The sequence below is a fragment of the Diplotaxodon limnothrissa genome, linkage group LG15 (genome assembly GCF_057381915.1).
Source record: "Diplotaxodon limnothrissa isolate DT_005_m linkage group LG15, D_limnothrissa_male_GT1.1, whole genome shotgun sequence".
Classification (NCBI taxonomy): Eukaryota; Metazoa; Chordata; class Actinopteri; order Cichliformes; family Cichlidae; genus Diplotaxodon; species Diplotaxodon limnothrissa.
Genome location: NC_140610.1, coordinates 43,370,674 through 43,391,859, shown reverse-complemented (window position 1 = coordinate 43,391,859; position 21,186 = coordinate 43,370,674). Strand labels below are relative to the sequence as shown.

The 21,186-nt window shown below is 47.0% G+C and overlaps 1 protein-coding gene across 2 annotated transcripts; it reads left to right on the top strand.

The window, feature by feature from the left end:
* Nucleotides 1-522: 522 nt before the first annotated feature.
* On the top strand, nt 523-21,123 carry zdbf2 (zinc finger, DBF-type containing 2). Of its 2 annotated transcripts, none has more exons than XM_085373166.1 (11): nt 523-615; nt 8,304-8,394; nt 10,167-10,201; nt 10,309-10,339; nt 10,425-10,521; nt 10,602-10,753; nt 17,361-17,901; nt 17,977-18,093; nt 18,168-18,514; nt 19,920-20,082; nt 20,154-21,123. In XM_085373166.1, exons 3-11 carry the CDS (start codon nt 10,180-10,182, stop codon nt 20,940-20,942), a joined length of 2,259 nt encoding a protein of 752 aa, XP_085229292.1. In that variant the 5' UTR covers nt 523-615; nt 8,304-8,394; nt 10,167-10,179; the 3' UTR covers nt 20,943-21,123. The 2 variants fall into 2 exon arrangements, with proteins under 2 accessions (XP_085229292.1, XP_085229291.1); XM_085373165.1 differs by having other exon boundaries at nt 8,206-8,394.
* Nucleotides 21,124-21,186: the final 63 nt, after the last annotated feature.

The window sequence follows — 21,186 nt, the reverse complement described above, 5'->3', positions numbered from 1 at the left end:
TTTATATTAAGGCCATCAGTCAAACAATACTGTTTGCTCTGGGTCTAAACAGAGCACGTTGTGTGTGTGACGTCTTCTTTTGCGCATGCGGCCGCTTTGAGCGTTCACACTAGTGCGCGTTTGCTGTCGCATTTTATTTGTAGTGTGAACAAGCAGACAAAAAAAATCGGAATTGAGCATTCAGACCTGCAGTGTGAACATAGCCTTAGTCAGCTCAAACTTTATTTAGGGCACACTCAGTCGACGCATCCTCTTCAGTGGATTCAATTAAAGTCTGTTTCATCACCTGAGCTAGTTCATCAATCATTGTATTAGTCTGTGCAGAGTGATGATGTTCATCCCAAGCTCATGATGTAATGTGCAACTTGAGCTGTGATTGGAGGACAGAAACAAGTAACTTTTATTTTTTAAACCCTGGAACCCGGGCTGTAGAGGCTGCACTTCTCCGTGCGGCCTGCTGGCGGCGGCACGCCCCCGTTGTGTTGCAGCGAATGGATCCGTGGAAGAAGAGTCGGACCGGAACTTAAACAGAGGGGGGTAGCAACGCGCGACGGCGGAGCGCTTTTAAATCTGTGGAAACTGAACAAAAGCAAGAAGAACAACAAGCAGCGGAAGGTAAACGGTTTCTGTCCGCCCTGACGTGAATGCACCGAGCCCGCAGACAGCCACTCAGCTGCTCTTTCGGCCTGACCTAGCGGGCTAACCATGCTACCGCATAGCCAGGTGCTAATGCTAACAGCTGCCGTGAGGGTAAAGCCACGTCACCGGCAGCATGACGAGCGGCGTCGTCATGGTTACCGCGAGTCCGGTTTAAGTCGGGGTTAGCGTGAGTTTAACCAGCCAGGCTTAAGAGGGGAGGTTAGCACGCGGCTAGTTAGTTTCAGTCAGAATCAACCAATTAGAGCTCGGTTCAGGCGACAGTAGCCAATCAGAGCGCAGGGAGAGCAGGGCTGTGAGTGGTCAGTCGAAGGCGCCTTTTGTTTACAAACAAATAACTGACATAATTGCTTGTTTATTCAGAGTTACCATGGAAACGGGAGCTGGTTATAAACACACTGCGTTAACCGCCGGTCACATAAAAGCAGTGGAGCTGGCAGTGTTGAACCAATCACAGGTGTTTCATGGGTCATGTGAATCTTCCACAGAAAATGATCCCTATGAGAGACACCAGAGATTTCATCAGATGGTGATAAAGATCTACACACAACATAATAAACAGTTTCAGTAACACAGCGGTGTGACAGTGAGACGCTCAGTCTAAGCTTCAGTCAGTGGTTCATATGAAATCAGTAAGTCTCACTGAAAACATCTGGAAATCAAAGAATCAGTGACAAGGTCAGCTGACCTGAAACTCTGAACATCACAATTAGATTGGTAAGAAGATGTAGCCCCGCCCCTTTCTCTATGAAGCGCCTTGAGGCGACTTTTGTTGTGATTTGACCGTATATAAATAAAATTGAATTGAATGTAAGCATGCAGGTTAAACACTGGGTTAACCTGAAGCAGCGGTCCTTCAGTCAGTAAAGCAGCTCTGCGTAAGTGGAGGTCACACAAGAGGCTGTTTAATTTACATATGAATCATTTTATTAGCAGACACACCTGCACTCAAACACCAATCACAGCACAGCATCGCCTGTACTGCACTCACATATGCTCATGTATGGGACTCCTCCCCGCTGACATGGTGTGTAACTAGGGATGGGTATCGTTTAGGTTTTATCCGATACCGGTGCCAAACCGGTACTTTTGAAATGGTGCCGGTGCTTAAACGGTGCTCAAACCGGTGCTTAAAGAATGGAGAACACAAAATTGGTCCAAAAACCTCTCATGTTCAGCTGTTTTTTTGTAAAAAGATAACAATGTTAGCCTTTTCTGCAGCTATAGGGCATATATGGTATCACTCTTGGCTGGAAGCAGTGCTTAAACAATGGAAAAAACAAACTTTTTTTTTTCCCATCAAATATGAATTCTGCAAACATTAATCTCCTGCTAAAACCAGGCAAAGACCCTGTATATCCCTCAAGCTATCGTCCAATATCCCTTATAAACGTAGACCTTAAAATAATCTGCAAAGCTCTCTCAAAGAGACTGGAGAAAATAACCTCCCTCTTAATTCATCCTGACCAAACTGGTTTCATAAAAGGTAGGCACTCATCAACAAATACACGTAGATTACTTAATTTGATAGACTACTCATACAGTAAAAACCTAGAAACTACAATAGTCTCTTTAGACACAGAAAAAGCATTCGACAGAGTTAACTGGAAATTTCTATTTGCAACTTTACACAAATTTGGTTTTGGATCCTCTTTCATAAACTGGTTAAAAATATTATATAATTCCCCAACAGCTTGTGTTAGAACAAATGACCAGACATCCTCCAGCTTCTGTCTCTTGAGGGGCACCAGGCAGGGATGCCCACTCTCCCCTTCACTGTTTGCAATTTTTATTGAACCACTAGCAGCAGCAATTAGACAGAATTCAGTAATTAAGGGCATAAAATGCAAGAACGTGGAACATAAAATCAGCCTTTATGCGGATGATGTGTTACTCTTTCTCCAAGATTCACAAACCAATATCTCTGGGGTGATTGAATTGATAAACTCTTTTGCAAGAATATCAGATTACTCAATTAACTGGTCAAAATCTACAGTTCTACCGATTAATTGCTCCCTCCATAATTCCTCTTCTACACCACTGCAATCGGGAAATATAAAATATTTAGGTATTAATGTTTCTCCCAAGCTTGCAGATCTAACTAAATTAAACCATATCCCACTTTTAAAGAAGGTAGAAGATGATCTGGCTAGATGGAAATGTCTACCCATATCACTCATGGGAAGGGTTGCCGCTATAAAAATGATGGTCTTACCAAAAATAAATTATTTATTCTCAATGATCCCAACTAAACCGCCACAAGATTGGTTCAGATCTCTAGATTCATGTATGTCCAAATTCCTTTGGAAAAATAAACCCCCACGTATAAGCTTAAAAACACTACAAAAGACCAAGGATAAAGGAGGACTAGAACTGCCTAACTTTCAGCACTACTTCTTAGCCAACAGGCTTCAGTTTATCTCAGGATGGCTAAAACATACCCTCTTAGATGAACCTTGGCTAGATGTAGAACAAGCACTTTGCAATAATCTAGAGATCTCAGACCTACCATTTATCAGCTCAAACATCCAACGACATGAATGCTTTAAAAGCATCAACATCAGCGCTTCTCTGACAGCATGGTGGGAGTTTCTAAAATTGACAGCGTCTTCATTAATCCCATGCAAACGTACACCTATCTGGAACAACCCTGACATATTACAAAACAATAATATGATAAACTTTTCAGATTGGAGTGGTAAAGGAATCAAATATTTAGAACATATACTAGAAGGAACAGAATTTATTTCATTTGACAGACTAGTTACACAATATGGGATCAACAAGAAAAGATTTTTAGAATATCAACAAATTAAATCCATAGTAAAAAAGAAATTTAAACCGGGTCAAGTTGAACTACAAACACCACCAAGTGTGGTTCAATTTCTTACTCTTAAACCCCCCAAATTACTATCCAAAATATACAGAATGCTTTCTAAAACAGATGAATCAATATCACTTGCTATTGCAAAATGGGAAGCGGATTTATCAGTTAACTTAGACCTAAACTTCTGGTCTCAGATTTGCTTAAAAACCTTTCATCTAATTAGAAATCCCAGTCTTCAATTAATTCAATACAAAATATTACATAGAGTGCACTATACAGGTCATCGGATGTTCAAGATGGGCTTTACGTCTACCAACAACTGCTCACACTGCCAAACCAATTCACCGGACAATTATATCCACGCTCTTTGGTTCTGTCCACCAGTTCAGAAGTTTTGGCGCGAGATATGTGAAGACTTATCGAAGTGTCTGAAATGTAACATTCCAACTTCCCCCTTAGTGTGTTTGTTGGGCAGCTTAGATAATGTCACTTCAGAAAAGAATATCGCCCATATGGTTTTCACTGCCCTATGCATAGCCAAGAAAACAGTTCTCATGAACTGGAAAAATAAAAATAATCTTAATTCTAACCAATATAGAAATTATCTATTAGATTACATTAGTCTTGATACAGCCTCTGCCACCACATCAGATCAATTGCTCTGGGCTCCTTTGATCAGCTCCATCACCTAGTGGGGGTGGGGGGTCATAGTTTGGTCCCGCCTTCACTGTTGTGATTGGTGTGGGGGTAGGGACAGGCTTAGGGCGTCGGGGGGTTCCCCGGAGGCATTTTCCTTGGGGGGCTCAACCCGGGGTAGCGGTCATGTCCGGTTAGGGGCTCTGTTGGCTCTCAGGTGACTTGTTTCCTCGCGGCTGCGTGCAGCGGGACTAGGGGAGGGTCTGTGGTGACGGACGTGGGTTATTGACCTGGTAGCATGGCTGCCCCTGGGTGGGTCCGGGATGGGCGTGAGGTTCTGGGGGCGCTCCATCTCTGGGCTGGGGCCCGGGCCGGGCCTCGGGGGCTTGGGTCCTGGTTGGTGTGTTGCTGGGGTTGTGGGCGGGTGGGTGCATGGGGGCCCAGCCCTGGAGCAGGGTGCCGCCGGTGCATCGAGCCACCTGGGGGGCTCTTCAACTGGTGGGGAAGATTGTCACATCTTGCAGGAGCTTTCCTCTCCTCAGGGGCTCTCTCTACAGGAGGGGGAGATACAGGAGAGGTGGAGGAAGATCTCAGCCTGGGTGTTTATTGTCTTATGTAGTCTGGAAGAAGAGTGGATGGTGGGGTGGGTGCAGTTTTCTCTGTGGTGGGGTTGGGTGGACTGTCCTGGGCTCTGTGGGGCCGGGAGGCGCTGCTGCGCTGGGCCCCGGTCTGGATGGGCCTGGGCCCCCTTTCCCTGGTGGGTCGCGGAGTATGGGGGTGCCTACTGGGGTCAGCGGGGGAGCTGGCCCCAGGGAGGGGTCACTTGCCCCTCCCTTCCTTCCCTCCCCATCTCCAGCTGCCTCCCTCTTCCCGCTCCACCACAACCACCCACACATGCAGGACCTTGGAGTAGGGGTATGTCACCAGGGTGCAGAGGAGACCCCCCCCCCCCCCCCCCCCCCGTCCCCTTCTGGCTGCCTCTGCCTCAATTTTATCCCACAACTTAGACATTCACATTACTCACACTCTCATTACACATACATATAGGATCTTGGGGGTGGGCACGATACACGGAATCCAAAGTACCATCAGGGTGTACACCCCACCCCTGGCGTCGTTGCCCACCTCTCAATGTTAAATACACGTAGACATTGAGGGCCAGCAGGAGGGACCATGCGCTTACCTGCTGCTCTCTGGCAGGTAGCTCCATGCCCTCCTGGGTTTTAAATGCACCTTAGAACACACATGCATCAACACTACAATGAGCGGGTGGAGGGAGGTTTGGAGTCTTCTCTCACCCCCGTTCTCTGCGACCTGCTGGAGCGGGGGGGCTAGGAGGAGGAGTTGGCCGTCCGACTGCGGTCTGGAGTGTGGGGCCTCCCTGCTGCTGCGGAGTCGGGGCGGTCTGCCTCCCCCCACCGCAGGGAAAAGGGTAACACCACCTGGGTCTGGGTGCAGTTCCCCCCCTCCAGGGGCAAGGGTACCTAGACCCGGGGCTTAGAGTACGCTTGGGGAGTGTGATCGTGTGTACAGCGTCTCTTTATGTCTGTCTCCACGTTGGTTGAGTGTGGAGTAAGTGTATATGAGAGCATGAGGGTGGGAATGGATGTTTGTATATGTGTGTGCCTGTATTTCTGTGTCTATATGTCAGGTTGGGTGTCAGGCGCCACCTCTCTGGGGACATCTTAGGCCCTCCAAGGTATGGAGGCCTATCTCCCCCTACCACCACTTCCCCTGCCAGTGGCGGACTCCCTCAGACATCGGTGCGTTGGTGGTTCTTTGTGTCCAGGGATGGGCGTCCAGGTACACGCCGGCTCACTCCTTGGCGGCCGCTTATCGGGGCCTGGAGCCTGGGGCTTGCTCGGGCCACTTCGGAGGTGGGGTGCCCCCGGCCTCTCGGCCTAGGGCTCGGTCACTCAGGCACGGCTGGCTGCCGGCGGAGCTCACGGGCGCGTCACTGCAACTCCCCCTGGCTTCTGCTCCGCGGCTGTTGAGTGAGCCCTCATCTGGGACTCTCCTCAGCTCTTTCTGGGACAGTGGCGCGGCTGCCCCTCTGTTGGTCTTCCTTGGTCTCTTGTGTTCTGGGGGCCTCTGGATGTCTGGAGTTTTGATCTCCTCCATACCTGCTTCATGCCCTGGAGGACGGGGCTGTGGCCCCCCCACACCCTCTAGCAGATCATTACATGAAGGAACCTTTTAAAAAACAAAAAACAAACGCGTCCATGCTCACAGGTGTACACACGGGTGATCACAACCACAAACTCTGCCCGTTCTGTTGGTTTTTGGTTTTTGCCCTTCTCCCCCGTCCCTCTTCTCAGCTGTTTCTCTTTCCCTCTTTCTTTCTCCCCTTCTTTCCCCCAGTCAAGTCTGTCCCATATTCAGTAAGTGAAAATAAAATAAACAATAAAAGGTGAATCAAATGGACCATTATGGCAAGGCTGGGATGGTCAATTTGGTAAAGTAAATCCGTTGGGCATCTTTCTTTTCCTTTAGACAACAATCCTGATGGCAAAAGAGCCAAACGGGACAGACAAAAAAAAAAAAAAAAAAAGAAAAGAAAAAAAAAAAAAAAGGAAAAAACAAACTTTGTCCAAAAACCTCTCATGTTTAGCTGTTTTCCACTTTTTCTTTGGTCATTTTAGCCTTTTTGGCCAGGGTGAAGGGAGTATCTGCCATCAAACAAGAAGACAGCCGCATGTAACTACGAGGGTGTTTGCTAGTTCACCTTACATGCATTAATGTAATAACGTGGTTAGCCTACTCAACCTAAATTACACACGAACAACTTTAAGCTACTCACGCAGAGAAGAACGGCTGCTGCTGCATCATCATCCTCATCATTTCTGCTACACTGGCAGGGCTAGGGGCCAGGACTCTCCTCTTCGGGTTTTTGGGGGATGTTGCTAACTCCGGGTCCGATAACAGGCACCACACCCGCAGTAGATGTGCTCGGTGTGAGGTCTCGCAGCAAGCTATCAAATACGGCGCATTTCTCGGCTTTAAAAAAAAACGCTTTGCGTCGCCAGGTGTTTCATCAGATTCGAGGTGTTACCTCCTTTGACAGTATCACAGTATCAGCTTAAAGCACTTGTTGCAGGCTGCTGAGTTTGCATCTTTTGCTGTGAAGTACAGCCAGACTTTTGACCGCTTCGCCTTGGGCATTTTTAATCTGTAGCTCTGCTCTAAAAGAACGTACGTACCTGGCCCCACCCACTATCCTCGGAAACGTAAAATGATTGGCTAGAATCTAAAGCGTATCACAGCTCAGGGAAAAAAATCACCGAAATAAAGCACCGAAATGTGCGCTGCTTTTCGGTCTGGTCACTACCGTTTATGTCAGAACGGACACCGGTACCCATCCCTATGTGTAACAGGTCATGTGACCACGAGGCAGGAGTCAAAGGCCTCCTTAGGTACGTCTCTGAGCAGATGAATAGAGCTTCGTGAAGAGCCTCTGACATTCTACTGAAAGACGTCTGTTAACGTTAATGATCAGTTATCAGGGATCAGCTGTGACTCAGCAGGCGATCGTAATCTGAACATCACCTGATCCCAACCAGGTGTTCTGATCATGTACCATGGTGACGCAGCCAGGTAAGTCCCTGGTGCTGATGCTGTGTTGGTGTGTGTGTCTGACTGTATATGTGCAGTCAGATGGTTCCCGTGCCAACGGTATGCTTCCTTAACTTTAAATCAAACAGCTGCTGGCCCCGCCCACACCAGGCTGACCAAAGTGAGTGACAGAGAATAACAGCCAATGGGAGTACCTCATTCTGCAAGGGGGCGGGTTTACCAGTGTTCCTATTGGCCCGTGAAGCTCAGGTGGGCTGTCCTGTTGGCAGCTGTTAGAAGTGTTCACAGTTAAGAAACAGCTGTTTCAGGCTCTGTGACCTTTAACCTTAATAATTCCAACTCAACAGCCATATTACCTGTGAGCTGTGACATCACAAACCCTCACTAGGGCTGTACAAGCCCCGTCCTCACACAGCCAGTCACATTACTGAGCTGTGAGTGTGTATGATGCGATAAATAAGCACCCTCAGGTGTTTCCAACCTGGCTGCATAATGGACTGTCTGTGCTGCAGGTTTACCTGGACCAATCAGAGGCTTCCTGTCTCATGATCAGACAGGCCAGTGTGTTCCGCTGACTTCTGACCCATAATCAATCACTTCCCGTTTGTAGCTCCAGGCTCATGGACACACTCACCTTACCACTGGTTACAGCATGGAGCACTGTGACTGGAGAGAGAGGTCACTGACTGCACGTCCTCCAGGTGAGTACTGAAACCAGACACACACACCAGATGTTTCACATAGTCCCTCACAAACACACACAACTTCCACTCTGACGCCGCTGCGCCCGTACACGCCGCCATCTATCTATCTACAGTGGGGCAAAAAAGTATTTAGTCAGCCACCGATTGTGTAAGTTCCCCCACCTAAAATGATGACAGAGGTCAGTAATTTGCACCAGAGGTACACTTCAACTGTGAGAGACAGAATGTGAAAAAAAAATCCATGAATCCACATGGTAGGATTTGTAAAGAATTTATTCGTAAATTAGGGTGGAAAATAAGTATTTGGTCACCTCAAACAAGGAAAATCTCTGGCTCTCACAGACCTGTAACGTCTTCTGTAAGAAGCTTTTCTGTCCCTCACTCGTTACCTGTATGAATGGCACCTGTTTGAACTCATCATCTGTATAAAAGACACCTGTCCACAGCCTCAAACAGTCAGACTCCAAACTCCGCCATGGCCAAGACCAAAGAGCTTTCGAAGGACACCAGGAAAAGTATTGTAGACCTGCACCAGACTGGGAAGAGTGAATCTACAATAGGCAAGCAGCTTGGTGTGAAAAAATCAACTGTGGGAGCAATCATCAGAAAATGGAAGACATACAAGACCACTGATAATCTCCCTCGATCTGGGGTTCCACGCAAGATCTCATCCCGTGGGGTCAAAATGATCATGAGAACGGTGAGCAAAGATCCCAGAACCACACGGGGGGACCTGGTGAATGACCTGCAGAGAGCTGGGACCAAAGTAACAAAGGTCACCATCAGTAACACACTACAACGGCAGGGAATCAAATCCCGCAGTGCCAGACGTGTTCCGCTGCTGAAGCCAGTGCATGTCCAGGCCCGTCTGAAGTTTGCCAGAGAGCACATGGATGATACAGCAGAGGATTGGGAGAATGTCATGTGGTCAGATGAAACCAAAGTAGAACTTTTTGGTATAAACTCAACTCGTCGTGTTTGGAGGAAGACGAATACTCAGTTGCATCCCAAGAACACCATACCTACTGTGAAGCATGGGGGTGGAAACATCATGCTATGGGGCTGTTTTTCTGCCAAGGGGACAGGACGACTGATCTGTGTTAAGGACAGAATGAATGGGGCCATGTATCGTGAGATTTTGAGCCAAAACCTCCTTCCATCAATGAGAACTTTGAAGATGAAACGAGGCTGGGTCTTCCAACATGACAATGATCCAAAACACACCGCCCGGGCAACAAAGGAGTGGCTCCGTAAGAAGCATTTGAAAGTCCTGGAGTGGCCTAGCCAGTCTCCAGACCTCAACCCCATAGAAAATCTGTGGCGGGAGTTGAAAGTCCGTGTTGCTCGGCGACAGCCCCAAAACATCACTGCTCTCGAGAAGATCTGCATGGAGGAATGGGCCAAAATACCAGCTACTGTGTGTGCAAACCTGGTAAAGACCTATAGTAAACGTTTGACCTCTGTTATTGCCAACAAAGGTTATGTTACAAAGTATTGAGTTGTATTTTTGTTATTGACCAAATACTTATTTTCCACCCTGATTTACGAATAAATTCTTTACAAATCCTACCATGTGGATTCATGGATTTTTTTTTTCACATTCTGTCTCTCACAGTTGAAGTGTACCTCTGGTGCAAATTACTGACCTCTGTCATCATTTTAAGTGGGGGAACTTGCACAATCGGTGGCTGACTAAATACTTTTTTGCCCCACTGTACCTGCGTGTGTGCTGACAGCTACAGGTGTGACTCTCACCTGTTTGTTTTCAGATCTCCAGTCAGGATGTCCGACTCCTCTGATGAAGGTAGAACACACACACACACACACACACACACACACACACACACACACACACACACACACACACACACACACAGGTGATATCTGTCTCACACTGTGTGTTTCTTTCAGATGACCAGAGGAAGGCTGAGCCTACCAGCAGGTGAGTGTACCTGTGCAGGAGCGTTCAGCTTCTGTATCAGAGATAGGTGAGATAGGTGTGGTCACATGTGTTGTTTGTGTGACAGGATGTGGGCGGAGCCTCAGCCTGGCCCATCCAGGTGTCAGCCCAGCAGACAGGGTTACTGTGGTTACTGCAGAGTCCTGTACAGGAACCTGGACCAGGTATGCACACACGTCACAGGAGAACCTGAACGTGCCCTTAGGTCATGTGACTCTCTGATCACGTTGTGTGTCTTTTCCAGCACCTGTCCAGTCTCAGACACCTGGATTCAGTCCGGGCGTCCTCCAGAGGCTCAGGGTCCACCTCAGCAAGCGGCAGAAACAGACTGACTCTGCTGGAGCGCTTCCTCGAGGACGTTCTGCAGCACCACCCACATCGCTACGACGACCCCAGGTAACCCACATAGATGCACCTGTGACAGTCTTAACCTGTGTGTTCACATGAAAGGGGCGGAGCTGGCACCATGTGACAGAACACGATCCCCGTGAGTGTCACCTGCTACAAACATGACACTATCAGAGGATTAAAACCCTACCAGTGAAATATTCTGAGAATTAATGTCTATGACTGCACACCAGTACTGTCACTGTCAGCTGATTAGACATGTGACCGTCCTGTCTCCGTGACAGCGAGCCGGCTAAACAAAAAGAGCTGTTATAAGCTAACATTAGGCCACCTCCTGTTAGGCTCGAGTGTCCTAAAAATTACGCTTTCCCTCAGTTTGATTACTTCCTCACATCCTACAACTTTGTCCAACAAACTTAGATCTACTTCAAAGACAAATTCATTAATGCAAACTAAAAACAGCTAACGGGATTAAGTGAGCAAAACACTTACCCACGGAAAATTTCAGGATAGCCTCAGTATCGCTGTCAGCAGTGAGCTTCTCTGACTCACATCGTTTTCAGCCTGTTCCAGAGTAAATAAAGGTGGGGGCTTCTCACATAGACAGCTGAGGTAAACGGAGGGAAAAACTCCACAGTGGCTCCAGTAGTAGAAACTCACTGTGGTTATTATGTGGTATATGGGATCTCTCTTGGATGACTGAAATATGTTTGTTTTTCTGTATTTTCAGTCTCACCTTCCCTCTCCTCTCCTTTTATCATCTGTCCGCTGTTACCCTGGTAACATGGGACCCTGGTAACAGTCGCCAGAGCTTTGTGACTGGTTTGCCAGACACCAAATATTCTAGCGCAGGGGTAGGCAACCTTTCTGATGGCGAGTGCCATTTAAAATTTCCTCAGAGGTCAGTGTGCCATATGATTGCATTAGCAATCAACTTAATAACGCTCTATATTAACAGTTACACACTATATACAGGGTGGGCCATTTATACGGATACACCGTAACAACATGGGAATGGTTGGTGATATTAAAGTCCTGTTTGTGGCACATTAGTATATGTGAGGGGGGCAAACTCCTCAAGATGGGTGGTGACCATGGTGGCCATTTAGAAGTCGGCCATCGTGGATACAACTTTTGTTTTTTCAATCCGGTTGTTCAGTCTGACGTCACTAGCCGTGTCTGGGTCTAAACTCCGCTGCAGGTCCATATATCAAACGATCACTGTGGCATTACTGAGAGTTGAAAAACTGTCTAAAGTCTTTCATCTTTAATAAAATGATCAGCGTTATGCTCTACCAGGTGTAACAATTGAGTTTAACATCCAGGCATCCATGAAAATGGAATTTATGACATTTAACGGAGTTAGAAGTTAGCAGGGAGTTAGCTCGCTAGCTTCTATCTAAATACAATATAGCATGTCCTGACTGCAGGGTTTTGGAAACAAATTAAAACGTACAGCTTTCTTATCACTTCCAGCATAAATGAAGACAGAAAACTAAACAGCAGTGACGTTTGTAGGGTTACTGAAGTTGGGCTAGCTGGTATATAATGATGTGCTACGTGACCGCTAGCGACATAGCTATGTTAGCATAATATAAACAAGCTAACTTTTTTTTTCCACTCGATAAAAGTTAACGTGAGTTTTCTCGGTGGTCAGAAACAAATGTAATCGCATGGCAGGATGCTGTAAAAGGACCAAACTTCAGCCAGGAGAACAACTGAGATAATCCATCCACAATACGAGGTTAGTCATTCATATACTGCTGCATGGGCTGGGCTGTAGTTACATCCTAAGGTTTTAAAAACTGAGCTTAAATAAATGATTAGCGGTAATAAAAGCCGAGGGAGGTCAACAGGGATCACTGACTGTTTTAGGAGCTTTTTGAGATCAAATAGAAGAAAATACATAACATTAAACATGTTAACAACACAAAAGCCATATTAAACGCAGACTACTTTAGACCCGGAAGTAGGATTCGTCGCGTCATCACTGAACAACCGGATAGGAAGAGGGCCATGTGACACATCAGACTTATTGGTAATGTCACAAGAAAAACAATGGTGTGCTTGGTTTCAACGTAACGTAACATAACACGCCATTGATGGCCGACTTCTAAATGGCCACCATGGTCACCACCCATCTTGAGGAGTTTGCCCCCTCACATATACTAATGTGCCAGAAACAGGACTTTAATATCACCAACCATTCCCATGTTATTACGGTGTATCCATATAAATGGCCCACCCTGTAGAACCACTTTATAGAATTATTTTTGTTCGCAGATGTTGGCAGCTATCAGCGAATAGTTATCAGCTATTTTGAAACAAAAAAAGACACTTTTTATCCATAACAAGAACTCCATAACAGCAAATGGACTGTACAACAGAAAATACAAATGCTATATATGGTCTCCTCACAAGAATGATAAGAAAACTAAGCCAATATGGCATGTCTGTTAATACAGAGACACACATGTTAGTGTGATCTCTGGTCTCCCAGGCACAGGTCTCTGAGTGTCCAGCATTCAGAGGCTACCTGAGGACACTCATGTGAGAGAAAATCTGCTCACACAGATATGTAGAGCCAAATACTGTCAATAAGGCCTCTGCAATGTTCTGAAGACAGTTAAACTTGTCAGGTAGTGATGTCCAGCAGGTGAACATGCAGCTCCATGAACACGCACAGCTGTGGATTCCAGCTGCTTCGATGTTGCATTAACTGGCATTACCTCAGCCAGTTAATGTGAGACAAATCCAGCTGCTCATTAAAGATTTCTGGTTTGATCAGAAAATAAAACATTGGTCCAAACACCTGAAAGTCCCAAAAATGCATTGTGTCTCGAGTCTACGGATGTATCCATGTATCTCCGTGGTGCTGATGCTGTGCTGAGCAGAAAGCTCCTGAAGCTTTTGAAATGTCAGAATGTGGAAAGCTAACAACGTCCCTCTCACCAGTAAGTTATTTTTAGCAGCCCGGGCATTTTGACTAAAGACCGGCCCACCAGGTATTAAAGCCATAAAGCCTTTGAATGAAAACAAATGCTGTGGTGACAGTGATGTACAGTCTTGTTGGTATATGTATGATTTCTATACATTTTACATCAGATAAAAACTTTGGTTGTAAGCTTCAGATAATTATTTAATAACAACCAGACATTTTAAATGACAATAAGGAAGTATTTCTTTGTGCCCCCCTCTCCCTGTTAATGCCCTACCTGCCCCCCTGGCAACACTTTGCTAGATCCGCCCCTGCACAGTTACCAGCTGTCAGCTGCTTAGAAAAGGATCCTGGTGTTATTTGTCTCTCAGAAACAGTTCATAACTTCAACTCATTCATGTCACCTAAAAGGTAAACCTGTTTCTCCATCACCTGTTCAGCTCTGATGATCCAGTAAGGACATCTCCTGGTTTCATCTTCATGTTTCCCTCTCACCACATATCCAAACCGACATCATGACCAGCAGGTTTACAGCTGTGGCTCCAGCAAACATCAGCTGATACTAGAAATTAATATTAAATAAATTCTAACAACAGCTGATCAAGCTTAAAAGTGCTGTTGTTGTTTACCGCGACATCTGCTGGTTTCCTCTTTCTGGCGCAAAGTGGGCGATAAACAAACAAGAGAGAAAAGCCGATCAGCTGATCATTGATCAGTTTCATGATTAAAGTAGCAACAGGAGAGAGAATGAGAGGAGAAGGCTGTATCCCAGTTCAGGGTCTGCAGCCTTAACGATCCTCAAGGGCCGCGTACTCAAAGACCGCTAAGGCCGGAAGTGCGAGGCTTGTGAAATGGGACGGTCTAGCCTCCGTCGCGCTGCCCAGGTTGCCTAGCAACCATGATACTAACAGCTGGAAACGTGTCATACAGCTTTGTTTGACAGAAATGAAGGAGAAAATCTTTTGTTCATTTGTTTGTTTCTACATGAGCTTTGATCATTCTCTGTAAGATTAAGCTCAGCTATTGAACGGCGTATATTTTAAAGTAAAGGCTTTAAAACCAAGTTAGTACAAACGTCATATCACATAATTTTGCCAACACGTGGCCAACAGTAATGTTTAATGTTCTTCGTTATTAAACATTTGCACATAAAGAAGTGACGTCATATTCAGCACTTACTTAAAGTTTACTCTTCGGGTGCCCCTCATCCGCCGTTTATTTTCGGCAAAATTATCCACACCCACCGCCGCGCTATGCATTCTGGGATATGTTGGGCCACGAAGTCTACACCGCCACATCCTTAAAATTCAGGGAAATGAAGGACGCATTTGAGGGCTGCATTTCGAGCAGCCTTTGAATTGGGACAGCCTTTGTCGTGTCGCTGTGACGTAATCAGCCTTAAAGTGCGGCCTTTAAGGCTGCAGACCCTGAATTGGGATACAGCTGAAGAGGCAGCTGTGCAGCAAAGACAGAATAACTCCACCTTTGTGTCTTTTTTCATTCTAGCTGAAGTCCGGGACAAACTGCGTCCCCTCTCAGCTCAACATGAAACGCGTAATATTTTGCGGGAGGATTCCGTCTTTTTACGGGACGGTTGGCAACTATACTAACTAACCTTATGAATTAAATAAAGTTCAACATCAGTAACATCATAGCACCCACCCAGCTGTATAGAAACTCCGTCATGCTAGCTGGTAGCAGTACGAGTTATTGTAACTGACTTTAAAAAGTCAGTATAAGGAAAATAAACTCCACCTGAACTTGGTTTATATCTGACCAGATAGACTGCAGGTCATAACTTCTTACCTGAAGGTCAGTTCACCTGACGCTGGTGAAATATTAGTGTGTCATGTATTTGTTCACGACATTTTTCTGATGGGCAAAAGTATTGATATCATGATGAACAAGGGTGGTGATTCTTATGACTTTGTGTATATAATTTGGCATTTTGTACAAATGTATGCTGATAATACAAACATGATATCATTTCATTCATTTCAAAGGTTTATTTGCATGACGCACAAACAGAGACAATTGAACGGTACAAATGTGTTGTGCATGACACGAATTCAAACGTGGTGCAGATGTGTGTCACATGTTGATCTGGCTGTAGGCTGTGGCACTTGGCCAGAGGTGGCGCTGGTTGATTCGAGTCCATGTTGGTGCACACAAAGTAAACTGCACGCTTTAGTTGTGAAGCAAAAACGCTGAAACCGGAGAAATACAACGTGCGAGCGGAACGATAACGACGACTAGAGTCTCCTGATCGTTTACTCTTGCTGTCCTGTGAACGACATCGGCGTGGTATTACTTGTTTGCTGTTTTCGCGATCGCGTCGCGCATGAGGATATCACCAGGTAAACTCGCCACATTTTTAAACATTTTGTTGTTCAACAGCATCAAGACTGACTGAGTGTGTTTGAGACAACCTCACAAGTGTCACAGATGACACATTTGGCGTTTTTTTGCTGGTCTGTAGGTAGCAGCTCCTGAAACGCAAGTCTGCCACACATCTGTTCGACCAACGCCAGTTGATCTAAACGCCAGTTGATCTAAACGCCAGTTGATCTGGAACACCGGCGGCCGCCTCGGGTCTCTCCTCGTCCTGCCTCCGATCGCCCTCATCCACGTGCTGGCCTCCACCACTTGTTAATTTTACTGAATCTGTGGAAGCTCCGCGATGCCACCACCAAACAACTGAGTTATTTTTACACACCGGCCAGCATCTGGCCAATCCACCACCTTTCATTGTTTATACCGTTACAAAAAAAAATTAAAAAATAATCATCGGGTCACCGATGGCCAGTCCAGCTATGGCCGTGCCATCAGTTAACCCTTCGCGTGCCAACTGTGGCACGCGTGCCTAGGGTTGCCGACCCCTGTTCTAGTGGATGAGAAAAGAGTCACTCTGAGGCTAACAAAGATTTGAACGTGTACATGAAGCTGAGCATCAGGACAGACCACACAGTGACTAACCTCATGTTGCTGATGGATGATCTCAGATGAAGTTTGGGCTGTTCTCAGTATCTTTTCATTTGCATTTGCCCATCAGGAACTCTCACATAAACTTTTATTGAGGGGGGAAAGTTAGCTGTGTCGTCCAGCTTCACTGTGCTAATGTGTTTATATTACCATAGCTCTGTAGGTAGAACACCAATATACCTTGAGGGCCGGTGTCCTGCAGGTTTTAGATCCCACCCTGGGTCTACACAGCTGAATCAAATGATTAGTTCATTACCAGGCCTCTGGAGAACTGCAAGACATGTTGAGGAGGTAATTCAGCCATTTGAATCAGCTGTGTTGGATCACGGACACATCTAAAAACTGGGGGGAGTTGGGGGCCCCTGACCTAGGGTGACTGAAGGTGGTCCACCTTCAGTCACCCTACAAACGTCACTGCTGTTTAGTTTTCTGTCTTCATTTATGGGACTTCTTTTAACTCCCTGCTAACCTCTAGCTACATGAAACTTAATAAATCCTGTTTCTTATGGATCCCTGGAAGTTAGAGTTTACAACAGTCTGCACCCTGAGACAGCTAATCACACAAGACTTAGGAGGTAGACACCCCAGTAATAAGTGAACTACCTTCATTGTAAATCCACAGTCACCCCTGAAGTTACCTGGATAGGACAGGTAGCTTCAGGGTTTCATAGCGCAGACCTCTGACAACTCAAACAAACCTGTTTATTTACCTGTCCAATTGTTTGTCCGCCTCAGGCCGTCTCACACTGACCTCCCATCAGTTTCCACCCCCCCATTGCCAAAAGCGGAGCTCGATGAAGTCCGTTTGTCCGACAACAGCCAGTCTCAAGGTACCCGGGAATGCCTGCCCAGCTCTGATGACGCTTCCTGTCACCCAGCCCGTCCGATGGAAGAAGATGATGCCTGCAGCCAGTCAGGCGACAGAGTGGGCCAGGAGAGGCTGTCTGTACCTATAAGAGAGCAGGACGAAGGCATCATTGATCACACCCACTCTCCTTACCGCAGAGCGCCGGCCTCTCAGTTGGAGACTCCGCCCCCTGTCCATAGGAAAGCCCATAGGAAGACGAACAGGAGGAAAACCAGTGAGTCCTCGTCCTCCTCGCAGCGCCCTGGAGGTCCAGGCCATGGCCCCCAACCCCACCTGACCCCCACAGACCACAGGCCTGGTCCAGGTGAGAGGCCCTGGCTCACCTGGCAGAGGGAGAGGAGGGAGGCCCACAGAGAGGATGCATTCTCCTCAGGCCACACGGACCCTCTGGACCAGACCATCGAGGAGGTTAGTTCCTGTTCCAGTACACTGATGGTTCCCAGGTGGACTTCCTGTCAACCAGTCTCTCTGTTCCACCCGCAGGTGATTCAAAGGTGCTGTTATGGCGCCATTTCCTGCCAAGATGATACAGACAGCTTCCAGCTAAGCCTCCCTGTTTCCATGGAAACACCGAGTGAAGACTGGGACTCGCCTGTGCAGGTACCTGTGGGTCCAGGGAAGAATTGGGCGTGTCCTGACAAGCGCAGACACTGATCACTGATGTCACCTTGCAGGTGGTTTTGCAACGAGCGCGAACTCTCAGTGACACACCTGCGCAGGTGAGTCAGGCGGAGGGGCGGGACCTCTGCCATCTGATGGACACGCAGGTGGACGTGGAAGATAGAGTGTACTCACAGCAGCTGCACTTTGCCCTCCACGGGCCGGGTGACAGGACGGAGGAGGGGTTCTGGACCCTACCCATCGAGGAGGTGAGGCCCGCCCCGGAGCGTATCCCAGAATCCTTCAGGGGGAAGACCTGGACCCAAATCCAGCAGGAGGACGAGGAGAAGGTGGAGAGGCTGGTGAGACAGTTCAGGCGTGGGCGCTTCATCTGCTACTTCGACACAGAGTCCCTCGCCAGGTGAGCCAGAACCTGCCAATATTACAATCCACAGGAAACAAGAAGTCAGCTGAGCTTACATAAAGCTAGTTGAGCTTACCTGACAGGGCTCTAGAGTGCGACCAGTTTGGTTGCAAATGCGACCTAATTTCTCAAAGGTGCGACAAAAAAAATTCCTAGGTTCAAGTAAAAAAAAAAAAGTCTCCGCAACTCTGAAAGTCTCTGTGTGGCCAACAACAGACAACATTATGCCCATATCATGGTCCAAACCAATCAGAGATAGTCAAGGTCGGGACCTCTCAGGTGCCCATGCACAAGGTAAGGTGTTCAGATATTGAGATGTTCAGTTCAAAACCTTTGAGGCACTTAATTTTGACTTTCTTTTAATTTTATATATCTTAAGATATTTTAAGTTTAAATTTCAGCTCAGTGAAGCACTTTAAGCACAAGAACTTTTTCTGCACCGTATTTTTAGGACTATAAAGCACACTTAAAATCCTTTAATTTCCTCAAAAGTGTGCCTTATGTATGAATTCTGGTTGTGCTTACTGACCACAAAACGATTTTATGTACACGGCGCTCAAAGATCTGTGAAAATGGTTCAGCATCTCTTTGGTAAGCTATGAAGCCGCACCGCTTGATAGATTGTTGGAGCACAGCTGCTACCACAGTCAGGAGCCTCGTGTAGTGATACACACTGTGCTTCAGCATAATATTACCGTATTGTGTGTGTATAAGGACCCCAAAATGGCTCCTGTTAAGAGACATGCTTACGACATGGATTTCAAACTCTTATCAGTCACGCAGGAATAGAGCAGCTGAGAGAATTCAACATTAATGAATCAATGATACAGAAGTAGAGGAAGCAAGAAGAATGAGTTAAGTAAAGTTTATTAAAGACTTATCTGACTGTTTGGTTTCGCTTAATGCGCCTTATAAACCCGTGCACCTTATGGTCTGAAAAATACGGTAACTTATCTTTCTTGTAGAAATGTGCTCCAAATAAAGAACTTTGTGTTGACAAGATTGTTAGTTAATCACTTACAAATCAATATTGTCTGTATGGACAGCAGTTAAAAACAAAGTGAACATGTAAAGCTGCGGCGTTAAGCGATGTGGTTGAAAAATTTGTGTGCACGTAACTTTTGTTACTTTTGTTGTTAGGTGCACCAGTGCAGCCATGGCAAAACGTTAGTCTAGAGACCTGCCTGAGTCTCCTTAAGTTTGCAGTTTGAGTTAGGTAGTAAAAGTAGCCAATAACATCCTGGTTAAAGATGTCCTGGATTAAGATACTTCAGGTATAAGAGCTGAAGTGGTCGCTGTCACGCAACTTTTCCACTAAAACGAGGTTTTTATTCTGCGGGTAATCCATGTTCAGGTCGTAAATCACACCCATGACTCTCTCTGCTGATGTCATCAAACTCAGGTATGGTAGGCGGAGCCAGAAAATGAAGGGGGATGCTGAACCCGAGGAGGTGGAGCCAGATGCAGGTATGCTACCCCTGCTGGACCCAGACGAGGGGGACTATGTGTATATGAGAAGAAGGAGGGGAAGGAGGCGGAGCTTCAGACTGGCATCAAGGTGTCAGGTGAGTCGTGTGACTTAGAGCGCTGTCAGTTCCTGCAAAAGAACAAGGTCTCATCTGCACTGTTCCTGCAGGTGGTGAAGGTCAGTCACAGCACTCAGACAGTCCGATTGGTCGTTCCCGCCGTGCATCAGCTATCCCCTGAGGCCCCACCCATCGACTACCCACAAGCCAATCCAGAGGCAGCTGAGAGGACACCTGTGCCAACGTGGCGTTCTCTCCCTTCGTCGTACTCCAGCATCATCACACCTGTACAGCCACGCACTTCGCTGGTCTACCTACTCTCCTCCCCATCAGGCTCCGCCCCCAACCGCATGTCAGCGTTAGGCTCCACCCACAAACGCTGCAGAAAGAAACGGCGCCCGCTGGAGCAGCAGGGGTTAAAGGTCAAATACAAACGACTTCCTGTCCGGTTCTACGACCCCGCCTCCAACCGTATCCTCAAGAACCCACCCAGAGGCCTCCTATGGCGCAGAGGCTCCACCCCCTCTGGGCCACCGCCGCCCTGTGTTCGTCAGCTGTTCAGGAGTCTGAGCCCGGACCTGAACACCGATAGAACGCCCACAGAGGTCAAAGGTCACAGCAGCAGCCTTTTGTTAAGCACGCTAAGCAGGGACTCTGCTCAGTCCGACATAACTCAGGCTCCGCCCCTCAACAGGCTGTCAGAGAGCAGAAGAGGGGCTAGAAGGGAGAGGGCACTCCCTCCAGCCTCCCAGATACAAACCAGGGGTCAGGCCACACCCCTTCACCCAAGGAGGGAGGGGCTGCGCCGGGCTGGACCTGGCAGGAAACCCCCAATCTCTGCAGGCCCCGCCCCCTTACTGTCATCACGCCGGAGGAGGGGCCGCAGGTCGCGGCGATAGCTGATTTTCAAAATGAAGTCTTATTTTTCATGAAACCTGATGGTGCTGGTTATTGATGGGTTATTGATCAGTTATTCTTGGATAATGTAGCCTTTAATTAGGCTGTTAGAAGTGTATGGAAGCCTGCTGGTGCCAATTTTAAAATGAAAACTGAATCCATTTATCATTTTTACTGTGTTTGTAGTACGACTTGCCTGTCCAGGTGTGTTTTAAATGCCAGGTTTGTTTTGGCCATAATGATGTT